Raw genomic sequence first — 15,474 nt, forward strand, 5'->3', positions numbered from 1 at the left:
ATGTACCCTATCTCCCAACAGTAATGTCTTACATAGTGAAGTCGCTCAGTCGTGTCTGACTCTTCGCAACTCTGTGGACTGTAAGCCCGCCACACTCCGTCCATGGGATTTTCCAGGCAAGAATACTAGAGTGGGTTGCCATTTCCTTCTCCAACGGTCTTACATAACCAGAGTACAATTATCAAAACAAGGAAATGGGCATTGGTATAACACCATTAACTACAGAACTTACTTGGATTTCACTTTTCCCACGAGCTCAGGGTATGTGTGTGTGTGTGCATGTGTGTGTGTGGTTCTGTGAATGTTATCACATTCACAGATTCATGTAACTATCACCATAGTCAGAGTACAAAACTGTATCAAACCTCCACTTTACAGATTAGGAAACCGAGGCAGTTGGACAGTTAAGTAAACTGTCAAAAATTTTACAACCAATAGGTGCCAGAACCAGGCATCTTACCCAGTAAGATCAGCTCTGAAGTGCATGCCTCTTAATCAAAGGTTAACCAAAACTGCAAACATAGGGCATAACTAGGATAGTCAAATGCATCCAGATATGTGGGTTCAAGCAGTCTGCTCTGTGGTACTTGAATATTTTAGACTATCTATGGCATAATACAAAATAGTACACAATGCATTTCAGCATTGTACCTAAACTGGGTCAAATCCTGAATTTCATGCTGGGACTCACTGTTCACTTGGTATTTTCTAGCTAAAAAGTAACTTTAAAGACTGGCATGAGACATGTTATCCTGACAAAGAAAGAGAAAAAATTTAGCTTTGTGAAAAATCTGAACTGAAATTTTCCAAGTCAAATTGTTCATGATTTGGTTTATTTTTATCCTCAATAATAAATTCAAATCACTACCATTTAACCATGATAAAATAGGCCCATCTCATGTTATTACATTTTTACCTCCTATTAAACAAATATTTTAGTTACTAAAATATCTAATAGTTCCACTATGGGAACAGAGTTTTTTTTTTAATACATATGATTAACACTGAATTTTCTTGTATGATTTTACAGCTTTTTATGAATACCTGATATATTTATTTTTATGATCATAAACTGAATATATGTTCATTTTAAGAAGTCTAAAATTCCTGTAAAGATGCAAAGGGGGGAAAAACCCAATACTTACCAAACTTGTCACCTGGAGGCAATTTCCCTGTATATCAGATTTCTGTGGGACTTGCCCAGAGTTAGAATAAAACGCTGACATTTTTAAAAACTGAAAACTCTAATTTACAGTAATAAGAGTATAAATTTTCTGACCTTGGAATCAGGTTTTAACATAGAATGGTATTTTGGATTTATATTCCCGAGTGTTCATACAGGCATGAACAGTCTGAAAGGACTTAACACAGTAAGCGACTGGAGCTCATAATAAAAGGGAGTCCTCAGGTTACGTCAAGTTAACAATCTCATTAGTTCTCTCTGGTCCACAGATCATCAGGTTGACTCCACGGCATCTACCTTCAGAAGTGTGGAAGAAAAAGAATGTTGATTTTACCCTGTGAATATGGATAATTTCACAGAACCATACATTTTTTAAAGCAATATTTTGGTCTAGTCCCCTCAGGGAAGAGAAAACTGAGGCTCTCAGAAACTGTCTAGAGCTCCAGAGTGAGCTGGCAGCCTGGACCACACCATGTTCCCTGATGTCCTTCCATCCTCCCCAAGGCCCCGGACATGCCCCTCCACCCAACTCAACAAGATGATAGAGAGCAGGATTCCTAGAGTTGATGTGGAAAACCAAGAGAGAACTAAGTTCTATTTTCACCTCTTATCTACCTAATATCTGTAAGGAAAATTGACCTTATTCTTTTGTATTTATTCCTTTTATAAACATTACTCAAAGCATATGTCCTTTACCAAAAATCAACAACAAAAAAACCTTGCTGATTCTTGTTTAGTTATTAATACTAGTTTACTTTGGACTACTTTTCCATTTTTGGTTGCTATTTGCTGGTATCTCCATTAAATTCAATTTTTTAATATAAATTTATGTATTTTAATGTTTTTTACTATCATGGACAGAAATATTTCCCATAATCTCCATTCCTGAACTGAAAACAACAAATCACTGAAATTAAGTCCATTTAGCTATCAATAAACTCCCAAATTTAAATTAAATCTTTTCATCCTTACATATGCATTCCTAATTGTATATGAAGATATTAAGATTTCCCAGATGGTCAACAGACACATGAAAAGATGCTGAACATTGTAATCATCAGGGAAATGCAAATCCAAACCACAATGAGATATCATCTCATGCCTGTCAGAATGGCGATCATCAAAAAGAACACAAATAACAAACGTTGGCAAGGATGTAGAGGAAAGGGAACCCTTGTACACTGGGTTATAAATTGGTACAGGAATATAAATTGGTACAGTCAGTATGGAAAACAGTATGGAGGTTTCCCAAAAAGCTAACAATAGAACTATGATGTGACTCGGCAATTCTACTCCTGGGTATTTATCTGAAAGACACAAAAAACTAATTCAAAAAGACACATGTACCCCAATGCTCATAGCAGCCTTATTTACAACTGCTGTCAAGATACAGAAGCAACCTAAGTGTCCATAAACAGATGAATGGACAAAGAAGATGTGCAACACACATACACACATTACACAATGGCATATTATTTGGTCATAAGAAAGATGGAATTTTGCCATTTGCAGCAACATGGATGAACATGGAGGACGTTATGCTAAGTGAAATAAGTCAGGTAGAGAAAGACAAATACTGAATGATAATCTCTTAGATGTGGAATCTAAAAAATACAACAAACTAGTGACTGAAACAAACAAAAAGGAAGCAGACTCACAGATACAGAGAACAAACTAGTGGCTACCAGTGGGGACAGGCAAGTGGGGAAGGGAGGGGCAGTACAGAGGTAGGGGACAGAGGTACAAACTATGAGGTAAAACATAAGCTCCGAGAATGTATTATATAACAGGGGAAATACGGCCAACATAATAACTATATAATAATTAAAATAACTGTAATGGATTGAGCTTCCCTGGTAGCTCAGTCAGTAAAGAATCTGCCTGCAGTGCAGGAGACCCGGATTGATTGCTGAGTCGGGGAGAGCCCCTGGAGAAGGAAATGGCAACCCACTCCAGTATTGTTGCTTGGAAAATCCCATGGACAGAGGAGCCTGGTGGGCTACAGTCCATGGGGTTGCAAGAGTTGGACATGACTTAGCAACTAAATCACCATCACCATGAATGGATAACAACCTTTTAAAAAAAGTAAAGCATTTCATAAAGTACTTTGTGGTGAATATCAGATTCTAACAGTTAAACTGATGCTCAAACTTTCTGACTCTCAATTTTCTTTTTTTTTTTTTTTAATAATTTTATTTATTTTTGTTTGTGAAGATCTTCGTTGCTGCCTGTTGCTTTCCCTAGTTGTGGCACACGAGCTTAGTTGCTCCTTGGCTCAATTTTCTTTTAAATAAGAGTTGCAGACAAAAGGAAGAAAGCAATTCATTCGAATCCACATTTCAATATCTACAATGTAGTTTTCTACTTTACACCCTAAAGCCATAAGACACTGAGTATTGTCTATAAAAATCATGAATCACTATGTTGTATACCTGAAACTAATATAACATTGTTAAGTCAGCCATAAACATTTTTTTAAAAAGATGTTCAGTATTAAATATAATCCGCCTAACCAAGGTAAGACATGAAATTGTTATTTTTTTAAAAAGGGAGCAATATGTTAAAGAAAAATAATGCTGATAATCTATAGATAGGCATGAAATGGAAAAACAGAACAATCAGTTCAGAAGAATCAAATAGTTTCCCACACACACAAATATACCCAAATTTTATAGAGGGGGAAAAAACCCTCAACATGATAAACCAAAACAAACAGAAAAAAAAAATTTAAGGTCAATTTGGAAGTATCACCTATGCTTCTGTACAGGCTTCCCAATGATAAATGACTGAAGAACGCAACAATAATAATCTACAACTACGCTAAGGAAACATCACTATGATGAATGTATTTTTGAGCGTATTCTTCAAAGTTGTTAAAATATCACCCGGTCCTAGCTTAGACTGGGAGAAGGCAATGGCACCCCACTCCAGTACTCTTGCCTGGAAAATCCCATGGACGGAGGAGCCTGGTAGGGTGCAGTCCATGGGGTCGCTACGGGTCGGACACGACTGAGCGACTTCACTTTCACTTTTCACTTTCAAGCATTGGAGGAGGAAATGGCAACCCACTCCAGTATTCTTGCCTGGAGAATCCCAGGGACGGGGGAGCATGGTGGACCACCGTCTATGGGGTCGCACAGAGTCCGACACGACTGAAGTGACTTAGCAGCAGTAGCTTAGACTTGGGATCTGGACAAGGAAAGGACAAGGGAAGAAAGTTCTGTTTCTTAAAAGGAACTATGACAGCCATCTGTGATATCATTATCCAAGTCAGCCTTTCCTTGGAAGAGTATCTCTTTTTGATAGGCATTATCATGGGATGCTCTGCAATTTAATAAAAACCATATCATCTGGGCTTCCCTGGTGGCTCAGTGGTAAAGAATCAGCCTGCTAATGAAGGAGACACGGGTTCGAATCCGTAATCCAGGAAGATCCCACCTGCCTAATCCCACCTGCAAGATCCCACCTGCAACTAATCCGGTGTGCCAGAACTATTGAACCTGTGCTCTAGAGCCCGAGAGCCGCAATATGGAGCCCAAATGCTGTAACTAACTACTGAAGCCAAGAGCCCTAGAGCCCGTGCTCAGAAACAAGAAAAGCCACTGCAGTAAGGAAGCTGTGCACCGCAACTAGAGAGTAGCCCAGCTTGCCACAAGAAAAGCCCTGTGAGCAGCAAGGAAGACCCAGCACAGCCAAAAATAAACAAACACAATGAAAATATATATATGTACATCATCTGAAAAGATTATCTGCCTCTCTGTGCTAAAAGTATACACAGAAATTAAATCCTAATTGAAACATTTCCCAGCCTATCACCTATGTTCAAACTTCCCAAGACATAAGACAATCACACCCCCTTTGCTGCTAAGTCGCTTCAGTCGTGTCCGACTGTGCAACCCCATAGACGGAAGCCCACCATGCTCCCCGTCCCTGGGATTCTCCAGGCAAGAACACTGGAGTGGGTTGCCATTTCCTGCTCCAATGCATGAAAGTGAAAAGTGAAAGTGAAGCCGCTCAGTCACGTCTGACTCTTAGCGACCCCATGGACTGCAGCCTACCAGGCTCCTCCATCAGTGCACTAATACAGGCTCAGTCCAAACCAGGGCTCATGGTGGTCACTGAAAATGAGTATTCCAAAGATGGTCTAAATAAAATCAAAGATCATCACAATAGTAAACCAGAATTTTCTGTTTGAAAAAACAATAAATCATCCTATAATGTAAACTAGTTACTTCATAGTTTATTTGCTAACAGAGATTTCGAGCACCCACTGTTCTTAAATATGAGCAATGACTTATACCCATCACTGGACACTGATTTGGTACTATTTATAACAACAACCAGGCTTCCCAGGTGGCACTAGTGATAAAGAACTCGCCTTCCAATGCAGGAGACATAAGAGACGTGGGTTCCCTGGGTCGGAAAGATCCCCTGGGGGAGGACATGGTAACCCACTCCAGTATTCTTGCCTGGAGAATCACATGGACAGAGGAGCCTCGTGGTCTACAATCCATAGGGTCGCAAGAGTCAGACACCCCTGAAGCAACTTAGCACTCACATACATAATAACAACCATTAAAACAGCTATTATTTCTTGAGACTCCATTGTATTCCAGGTCTTTAAAAGGTGGTTTTATGTATATTATCTAGTTTAATTCTCTCAAAGAGTATTATGAGCCAACTCTATTTCATATAGGAGAAAACCAAGATGCAGCCCACTGCACACAGAAGCTATCATGTGTGCTAGGTCGCTCTTCTGATTCTCCAGCCAAGAATACTGGATTAGGTCACCATGCCCTCCTCTAGGGGACCTTCCTGACCCAGGGATCGAACCCAAGTCTGTCGGCATCTCCTACAGTGCAGGCAGATTCTTTACCCACTGAGCCACCTGGGAAACCCACACAGAAGCTTAACCTGGGGCTTTTTCAGGCAGACACCTTCCTTAGTTAACTGGTCTCTCCTGGGAAGCAGGTTTTATCTTAGCCCAACAATTCCTCAACTGTTCACCAAGGCACTGGGAGTGCTGTAGCAAATTCACAGGGACAACTCAGGATTTCTGAAAATTTCAAGGGAAACAGCGTACTCAACACGCTGGACGTTGCACCTACAGGCTGGTGGAGTTCACAGTTTCCAAATCAGATCCTATCACATTCCCACCAATGACATTGTATCTCTGCAAAGCGTGGGTTTTCAGTGGTTGCTGTGATAAAAAGCGAGTGCTGCAGAAAAATTAATGTGGGACAGGAAATGAGAGTGGGATCCAATCAGATCCCACGCGCGCACACACACACACATCCCATTTGAAACTGGTTATTTAAGAATGATACGAATTTTTTTCTCTTAGTTTATGTGTGTCATTTTCCTTCAAACAGCTTCTATGTTGTTAGGATATAAATACGTATTACGTTATTTCAACCTAACTACTTACTAGCTACCGAAAACTAGGGGCACTGTGAAAAAATTACTCAGATACAAAAGGCACCATAAACCAAGTTTAGGAATCTCTGATTACCCAAGAAGTGACTGAATGTGTACGATTCACGGAGGAGAGCTGTGAGTCAACCCAAAGAAATAACTTAAAAGTCCCGAACACAAACATCACAACCAGAAAAAGAAGAATTTAGGTTAAAACCGTTTTTAAAGGTCACTCTCAGTTGGCTTAATCCTTCAAATCCCAATACAATGTCCTCTGGTTAATTGGTATTTTTTTTAAAGACTTCTAAAACACATGCATGCAAATTACTGTTTTTCCAATTCTTAGAGACTCAAGCAAAGCTTTCAAAATTATAGCCTCCAAGCTATGTTTGAAGAGACTGGGCCTCCCCTATACAGACAGAACACACCCGCGAGGCCTTGCCAACAAAACCGGGGGCAAAGCGTGACAGAGAGACTGCTCACCCCAGCACTTTGATACTTTCAGCTTTTTTGTGGTTTGCATCTTACTCTCAATATCCTGCTTTTAAGTTCTACAGGCTCCAGGTTCCCGTGAAAATGGTTATTTAGAAACTTGCCTTCCACAGAGTTTCTCATATCAGATACTCAGTGTGAAAAGCAATGGGGAAATAAACACAAAAGCCAGACTAGTGGTTCCTCTGGGAGATAAAAGAGAAGTGGAATGCCATGGGGAGGAGTGCTTAGGGCTGCAAGTTTCTAAGGATGCTCTGGTTCTTCAGCTATCTGGGTGTGTCTTCTGTTCTTATTTTTTAATTTGTACTTCTCCGTTTGTTGCTTTCTGAATGCACGCTATAGTTCAGAGTGGCAGCCCCAGAATTTCAGCATGTGCGTGCCCTGGGAGCTGGATGTGTGCCTTGTCTCTAAGCAGAGTTGTCTCTAAGCAAACTGTCTGCTTTTACTTGGATTATGTACTTATCTGGAGGGGCTCTGGAGAGGCTCATGGGTCTGAGTGAGAAGCGAAGGTTAATTTTTGGTGCCACCACTGAACCAGGAGTTAACAAACTGGCATTTTGTTATCACCTTTGGTTTATATCTCCCAATGTGCCATCAGTTGTTTTCCTGGGCTCTTATTCCTTTCCACCTTCTTCCTCTCTCCCCTCCTCATTTATGACCTAGAGTGCAGAAAATTCTAATTAGGATCTTTAATTTTTTTAAAAATTCTACATTTACAATATATTAAGCAGCTGCTAAGGATGATGGAAGATAAACAAGTGTAGTCAGAAGGTAGGACACCAGGAGAACCAAGGCTGCTATTGCTATTTTAAGGATGGGACCCCCTTCCCCCAGAGACCAGCAGTACACTGTGGGACCACCATGGACCCAGGTGTGTTTGTATTCATTGCCCAAGTTCTTCCCACTAACACTGGCCTAGTAGATGTTACCTAAACGTGAAATGACTATCTTCATCCACAGGCTCACAGAAAGGATGCCCAACGTTCAAGAGCTCTATGCCAAGCTTTTCACTTACATTTAATTTCTATAACAGTACTACCAGGTTATGTACAAATACACCCAGTTTACCCGAGGCTTAAAAAAGTGAATTTTCCAAAGTCACACAACCTAACAAGACGCATCAAGACTTAGTCTCATAACCCCAAAGGGAACTTCTTCCACGACCGCTTGCACCATCTCACCACGCTTTAGGGAAAACATGCTTGACCCGCTTTAGGAAATTGAAGCTCCTCTCTGGTAACAAGCAATAGACGCCACTTCCCCTCCCCCTCCTCAAATCTACCGGAAGCACCACACCGAAATTTCCAAGACAAGTGTCGGTGAACTGATGTCTCAATTCAGACCAAACAACGTGCTCGCTTCCTCGAGCTCTGGGACATGCCACTTGCTAACTCTTTACAGAGCTTAATGCCAGAACGGAGCTCCCCCGGGCAGAATAGTCCCCACGGTCCGGCGCCTGCGCCCCTTTGCGGTCCTCGAAGGGGTGAGGGAAGGGACCAGGCTGCAGGCACGTCCCAGCCAAGTCCAGTCACTCCGAAGCCGACCGCAGGCCCGGGGACGGCGGGGGCCGCTGGCGACCAGAGGAGACCCTCCTTTTACGCCCCAAGACTGCCGGGTCTCCGCGTCCGGAATACCTGGGGACCCCTGTTCCCCTCAAACACACACCCCGACCACCACCACCACTTTCTACAAACTCTTTCAGCTCACTGGAGCAAGAGGAAGGGGACGTGCAAAGGCAAGAAAGTTCTCTGCCCCCTCCCCCAAGTTCTATATTCTAGGGAAGCAAATGAAGGAAAGCGACAAGGGAGGTGCCCAGGGGAGGACTCCCCCCTCCCAACCTCAGGCGACGGCTTCCCGGGAGGCCGCAAGAAAGGCGGCATCGCGCTGGGTCTGGGACTCTCCCCCAAACAGACAGCAATCTGGGGGAGCCCCCATCCGCGACATCGTCCTCCCCGGATCAGAGCCCCCCACACACACACCGGGAGGAGGGGGCGCCAGCCCCTGGAGAAAGAGAGGTCTGGAAAGGACCCGGCGAGGTCACACAGTACCTTTCTCTCCGCGCCGCAGGGTCCGATGCTGACGACAGGGTGGGAGGCGAGGGGATTCGGTGGGCACGGGTTTTCGCTGGCTCCGGCGGCCCCTGGGCCTCGGCGCCGCCCAGCGCCGCCGCCTCCTGCCGACGCTCGCCGGGCTGCGCTCGCCGCTCCGCAGGTTACCTGTGGCCGAACCGCCTCGCCCGCCGCCCGCTCGGCCCTCCGCCCCGCCCGCCCGCGCTCGGAGGCTGGGGCCGCAGCGCCCCGCAGCGGCCGGTTCGGGCGCGGCGGCGGCCCGGGGCGAGGTGGGGCCCCCCAGCCCTCCCGCTGGCCTCGCTCTGCAGCCAGCTCCCTGCCCGGCCGCCGCGCCTTCGGCGCCTGCCGAGAGGCCTCCTTATCAAAAGGGAGAGGAGCCAGGGCATGCAATTGGGTGAGGTTTTCGGAGCACAGGTTGCCAGGTTTGTTAGGAGGGAGAGGGAATTCGGGAGGAGAAACCATCCTTCAACCTGTGGCCAAGTGTGTATTTCAATGTATTCGTAGTTCACTTAGCTGAGATGTCTCAACGGAAGCTAGACAACAATGATGAAAGATCCAGATTCATTAGAAAGCTGAAGAGAAGAAAGGAAGCCTTTATTCCAAACAGCTTGTCGGTTAGTAGCTTCTCGGAAGCATCTTTTAATGAAATAGGAAGCATTGAACGGTCCAGCCTCCTATATTCAAATCACGCTTTACACACTAACTCGGTCTGTTTTTTGTCTATTTTTCAGTTACTTCTTCCGTGTCTAGAAGAGTTCCCTGAACACAGCGAGCGCTCAATAAATTATTGTTGAATGAATCTATGAATGAGTAGGAAGGATCTCATTCAACCTTTTGAAGAAGCATGACAGGTATCTACTCTCTGAACACAGGGAGATGGAGAGGGAGGTGAAACCCCAGAATGGAGTTTCCGGCTTACCTGAGCTTAATTTTAACCGGAATTTTTTTCGTATTCCCTCTGAAATAGACCTGGGGAAAAGAAACGTGATGATCTCCTATGTTTTCTTAAGATATGTGTCTCCCTCTGTCCTTCAGGAAACATCAATCAGAATGAATCTAAGCAGTACTGCACACCAGGGAAGAGTAAGTGACTGATTTTCTTCCAACTTCTGAACTTCCCCAATCCCAAAGTCATAACTAGAATTTTACTCGGCAGGATGTGAAATCTCTCTTCTGAAGTCCTTTGGCCTTCTTCAGATTTGTCCCCATCCCTGTCATTCCCCATCACGAGCTATTAGAAGAATACATTTCTTTTCCTTGCCCATCAGCTCTGAATTTCTCTCCAGGTAGGTCACCAGTGAGGGCTAGGTGATCCCCCAAGGTCAAAGTACCCGTTACCTTTCAGTGTGACTGTTTCTTTCTTACACTTTTCCAGATTAAAGGCTTTTCCAAGCTAGTCCATTGAATAAACATCCAGAGATACAGAGTGCTCCATTCCTCCAGGAGGCTTTTATGAGATCACCACAGAGTGGAGATGAGATGGAGTTTGAAGTTGCATTCGTGGGCAGTCAGAGCAATCACACATTAATCTTGCTGAAAGGAACAGAATCCAGTCTGTAAGACATTCGAATGCTCCTGGGAGCTGACTGGTCTGCAGTTCTTCCCAGACCTTCAGTTCAGTTCAGTTCAGTCGCTCAGTCGTGTCTGACTCTTTTCGATCCCATGAATCGCAGCACGCCAGGCCTCCCTGTCCATCACCAACTCCTGGAGTTCACCTAATTAATGGGAATTCCTGGCAGAGGGGCCTCATGAGAGCCAAAGCAGACAGTGGGTGAGCTGTTTGGAGATCATGCTTGCTTATTTCCAAGTGGACACACGGTCTTTGGGCATCTCATGAAAGGAGAATCCTAAAGCTCCCTGTGTGTGAGGAAGGCTGGCAGCCTACAACTTTGTTCTGCCCCTCTGTCCAGTTCCATCACAGCCAACCTCACACATCCACCTCACTACCTTCTCCTGCTTCCTGAGGAAAAATCTGGCTCTACCAATGATAGCTTTCACTACTTTGTTAGAGTATTGTTCTTGTTCAGTTGCTAAGTCATGTACCACTCTTTGCAAACTCATGGACTGCTGCACGCCAGGCTTCCCTGTTCTCCACCATCTCCTGGAGTTTGCTGTAGTTCAAATCTATTGAGTCAGTGATGCCATCTAACCAACTGCTGCTGCTGCTGCTAAGTCGCTTCAGTCGTGTCTGACTCTGTGCGACCCCAGAGACGGCAGCCCCCCAGGCTCCCCCGTCCCTGGGATTCTCCAGGCAAGAACACTGGAGTGGGTTGCCATTTCCTTCTCCAGTGCATGAAAGTGAAAAGTGAAAGTGAAGTCACTCAGTCGTGTCTGACTCTTGGCGACCCCATGGACTGCAGCCTACCAGGCTCCTCCGCCCATGGGATTTTCCAGGCAAGAGTACTGGAGTAGGGTGCCATTGCCGTCTAACCAACTAATTGGCTCCTATTACCAGCAACATTTCTTTAACGAGCTGACCACACTAGATTTCTTTTGTATCACTAGCTGCAATTGGTCCTTCAGACCACCATTCTGCCTTCCATTCCTGAAACTGCCCTTGCTAAGGCTTCCCACTCAAGAAAATTCATACATGCCCCCTCTACAATCATACCCTCTTTGTCTTCCAAAGGAAACGGCCATCCATAATTCTGTGTTAATAATTCTCTTACCACAAATATATGTAGCCCTAAATACTACACTGTTCAGTTTTGCCTGTTTTTGAACTTTTTTCTAAGTGGAATCATTCTTCACCATTCTGGTTCAGCTTGCTTTTTTTCACTTAGCATTCTGTTTCTGAGATTCAACTATTCAGTTCCTCTGTTATGTGGTATTTCATTGAGAGAAGATATCATAGTTTCTTTGCCCAGGTTACTTTCAGACAGTGTGTTGGACATTGTCCCAGTTTTTGCTTTTGCACAGTGTTGCTATGAACATTCCTAAATATTTCTTCTGAGGTATGTGTGCAAGAGTTTTTAAGATACATATTTGGAAGTGGAATGGTTGGGTCTTAAGGTACGAGTATGTTCAAATTTACAGACTAGGTAATGCCAATGGTTTTCTGAATCAGTTGTACCAATTTTAATTCCTGCAGTGATGTATGAAAGTCCCCTGGCTCTACATCTCTGCCAGTGCTTGTTTTTCCTGTGGGTGTGAAATGATTTCTTATTGTGATTTGTATTTCAAATACAAATTTGTATCAAATACTGTGATTTGCATTTCTCCAATTATAGGTATAATTGTTCATCTTTAATGTTTGCTAACTCTTCTTGTTTTCTCTTTTGTTAATTTCTCATGTCTTTTGCCCTAATTTATGGGTTTTGAGAAATCCTTCTTGGCTCCAAGGATATAAAAACATTTTCCCATATTTTCTTCTGAAAGTTATAAAGTTTTGCTTTTCACATTCCATCTGAAATTCAATTTCTCCTCTCATTCGCAGTGCCAGAGCTATCTTATAATGGTTTCCAAATATCTATGGGTCAGTTTTAGGTGCTCTGTTTTGTTACATTTTCCTATCCCTATGCTGGTCACATCCACCCTGAAAAACCTATGTTTTTTTTGAATTGGAATATAATTGCTTTACAGTGTTGTGTTACTTTCTGCTGTACAACGAAGTGAATCAGCTCTGTGTACACATATATGCCCTCCCTCTCGAGCCTCCCTCCCACCCCTCTAGGTCATCACAGAGCCCTGAGCTGAGCGTCTTGTGTTATGCAGCAGCTCCCCACTATCCATCTGTTTTATGCAGGGTAGTGAGTATATGTCAGTGCCACTCTCCTAGCTCGTCCCACCCTCCCCTTCCCCACCTGTGTTGCTATGTCTGTGTTTCTATTCATGCTCTGCAAGTAGGTTCATGTGAACCATTTTTCTAGATTTCATATATATGTGTTAATATACGATATCTGTTTTTGTGACTTACTTCACTCTGCTAATGACAGACTCTAGGTCTATCCATATCTCTACAAATGACCCAATTTCATTCCTTTCTGTGGCTGAGTAATATTCTGTTGTATCTATGTACCACATCTTCTTTATTCATCTTATGTTTGCAAATAGACCCTGAGTTTTGAATTCATAGCAAATGGGTTCCAGCAGCTCAGGTTCCTTTCCATTGCTTCCCACAAAGTATGCCTCTCTGGGTGGAGCAGGCTGAAACTTCAGTGGAACCTAAATACCCTTTTCTTTGGCTTCCTTCTTTTTCTGATCATTTTCCTTCACATACTTCAAGAAGCTATCTCAACTCATGGGTTGCATAATATGTTCAATACATACATTAATTCTGTCGGCAAGAATCTTGCCATTAACCTGTTTATTTACAATAATGCCAACAGCATGCTGGGTAACACTCAGCATGACTGTTCCAGTCTTGCCATTGGGAACCTTTGTGGGGCATTCCCTTTTTGAACAAGGTTCATTCCCTTGATGTCTACAACATCACCTTTCTTGTAGATTCACATGGATGTGGCCAGAGGAATGACTTCCGTCTTCTAAAAGGTATACAAAAAGATGCCTTGTCTCTTTCCCTTTGGATTGCTCATTTTGGTCAATACTGGAAGCTGAAAGTCTGCACATCTTTTCATGTGCTTATCTGCCACACCTTTGGTGAAACATGTCTTCATGTCTTTTGCCTATTTCCTAATTGGAATTTTTTTTTTACTGTTGAGTTTTGAAAATTCTTTACATATTCTAGACATTAAGTCCCATGTCAGATATGTGGTTTATGAATATTTTACTCCACTCGTTCTCTTAACAGACTCTTTGCTGAGAAAAAGTTTTTAATTTTGTATTTTTTCTTTTATGGATAGTACATGCTTTTAGTGTCACAATCCTGTTGTCTTTTTTCCTATCTTATGAGGCAATTAAACACTTACAGTACCCTGTGGAAGAAGAGTGTTGGTAGTGGGCATCCTTCTGAGTTTCTGATCTTAAGCTACTGATTATCTGATTTGTCTCTCTCGCTCACTTTCAGTTATGAAGGTAAAGGGACTGTGTTTATCAGTTAAAAAGTGTTTGGCTGCAAGAAAGAGCATGCTTATCTAGAGCAGTTTAAACATGTAAAAACTTACATAATAAAATATCTGGGCCTAGATTCTTTATTATGCTACTGTACCACCTCATTACTGGCTTTTGTTTTTGGCTTGACATCTAACCAGGAAAAAGGGACAGCGCTTCCCATTGTGTTTTAATTTGGGAACAAACTCTTCTTAGCTGCCCCTTAAATTTATTTCTCCTTACATGTCATTGATCACAACTGGATCCCAGAAATGAGGGGGTGATTATCATACCCAGGGTAAACAATCATGATTCAGCCTCTGTACCTGGGCTTCCTTCAGTGGCTGTGTTGATCCTCAAGAACACTTAGGATTTGGCAAAACTAATACAATATTGTAAAGTTTAAAAATAAAATAAAATTAAAAAAAAAAGAACACTTAGGGATATCAAACTAAAGGACAGAGTGACAGGGGATGATGCCACCCACAATCTCTGCCTGACATTTGTTTGACTTTGTATTCCCTGTGCCTGGCCACGTGAAGCAAATAGTAGGTCTATTTGGAAGTTTCTGTTGAGCTTATCTCCTTTTGCTCAGAACTGCCTCCCCACTCATGAAGGTAGCCTTTGCAGCCACTAGCTACACCCTCCACCCTAATGGCTTGGACCGTTCACTCAGCATATTTGTTGAAACTGGACCACCATCGGGCTACCATAGTGCACAGAAAATACAACGTAAATGGTGTACGTAGAGATTCTGACTGCTGTGTTAGGCGCTGAGAACAAAACAGTGAGCACAAGCAGTGGTCCTGAGGTCTAGTGGTAAATACAGTCCTCAATCAAATGCTCAATTAGAGCTGAGATATGTGCCCTGAAGGAGTAGCAGTATATAGGACTGTGTGAAGTAGGATTGGGTCATTAGGAGTGGACCACTGGCCCAAACTCAGTAAGATTTTTTTATATATATGTATAAGGAGATTCTGTTAATCATTATCATAAAGATCAACTACGCAGTAGAAAAATGAGTGTGTGACCATGGGTAAATCATGTAATCAATTTCCCAACTTATAAAACTTTGACAGTCAAGTGCCTCTTTTTTTTGTTTGTCTTAATTAATTTATTTTTTATTGAAGGATAATTGCTTTACAGAATTTTGCTGTTTTCTGTCAAACCTCAACATGAATCAGCCATAGATATACATATATCCCCTTCCTTTTGAACCTCCCTCCCATCTCCTTCCCCATCCCACCCCTCTAGGTTGATACAGAGCCCCTGTTTGAGTTTCCTGACCCATACAGCAAATTCCCATTGAATTCTGGGCACACCTCA

The 15,474-nt window shown here is 42.9% G+C and overlaps 2 protein-coding genes and 1 pseudogene across 2 annotated transcripts in view; 1 reads left to right on the forward strand and 2 right to left on the reverse strand.

The window, feature by feature from the left end:
- The window catches only part of ANKRD6 (ankyrin repeat domain 6), a 182,501-nt gene extending 173,273 nt beyond the window's left edge, over window positions 1–9,228 (reverse strand). Inside the window, exon 1 of the mRNA XM_061427820.1 lies at window positions 9,139–9,228. The gene's annotated coding sequence lies outside the window, so the exon portion shown is untranslated. The remainder of the gene's footprint in view (window positions 1–9,138) is intronic.
- A 760-nt stretch (window positions 9,229–9,988) lies between these two features.
- RRAGD (Ras related GTP binding D) overlaps window positions 9,989–15,474 on the forward strand; it is a 56,786-nt gene continuing 51,300 nt past the window's right edge. The window contains exons 1-2 of the mRNA XM_061427828.1: window positions 9,989–10,010; window positions 10,195–10,242. Of these exons, the coding sequence (XP_061283812.1) occupies window positions 10,004–10,010; window positions 10,195–10,242 (55 nt within the window). The 5' untranslated portion in view covers window positions 9,989–10,003. The remainder of the gene's footprint in view (window positions 10,011–10,194; window positions 10,243–15,474) is intronic.
- LOC133253960 (large ribosomal subunit protein eL21-like) lies at window positions 13,069–14,344 on the reverse strand (annotated as a pseudogene).

This window comes from Bos javanicus, chromosome 9, assembly GCF_032452875.1.
Source record: "Bos javanicus breed banteng chromosome 9, ARS-OSU_banteng_1.0, whole genome shotgun sequence".
NCBI lineage: Eukaryota > Metazoa > Chordata > Mammalia > Artiodactyla > Bovidae > Bos > Bos javanicus.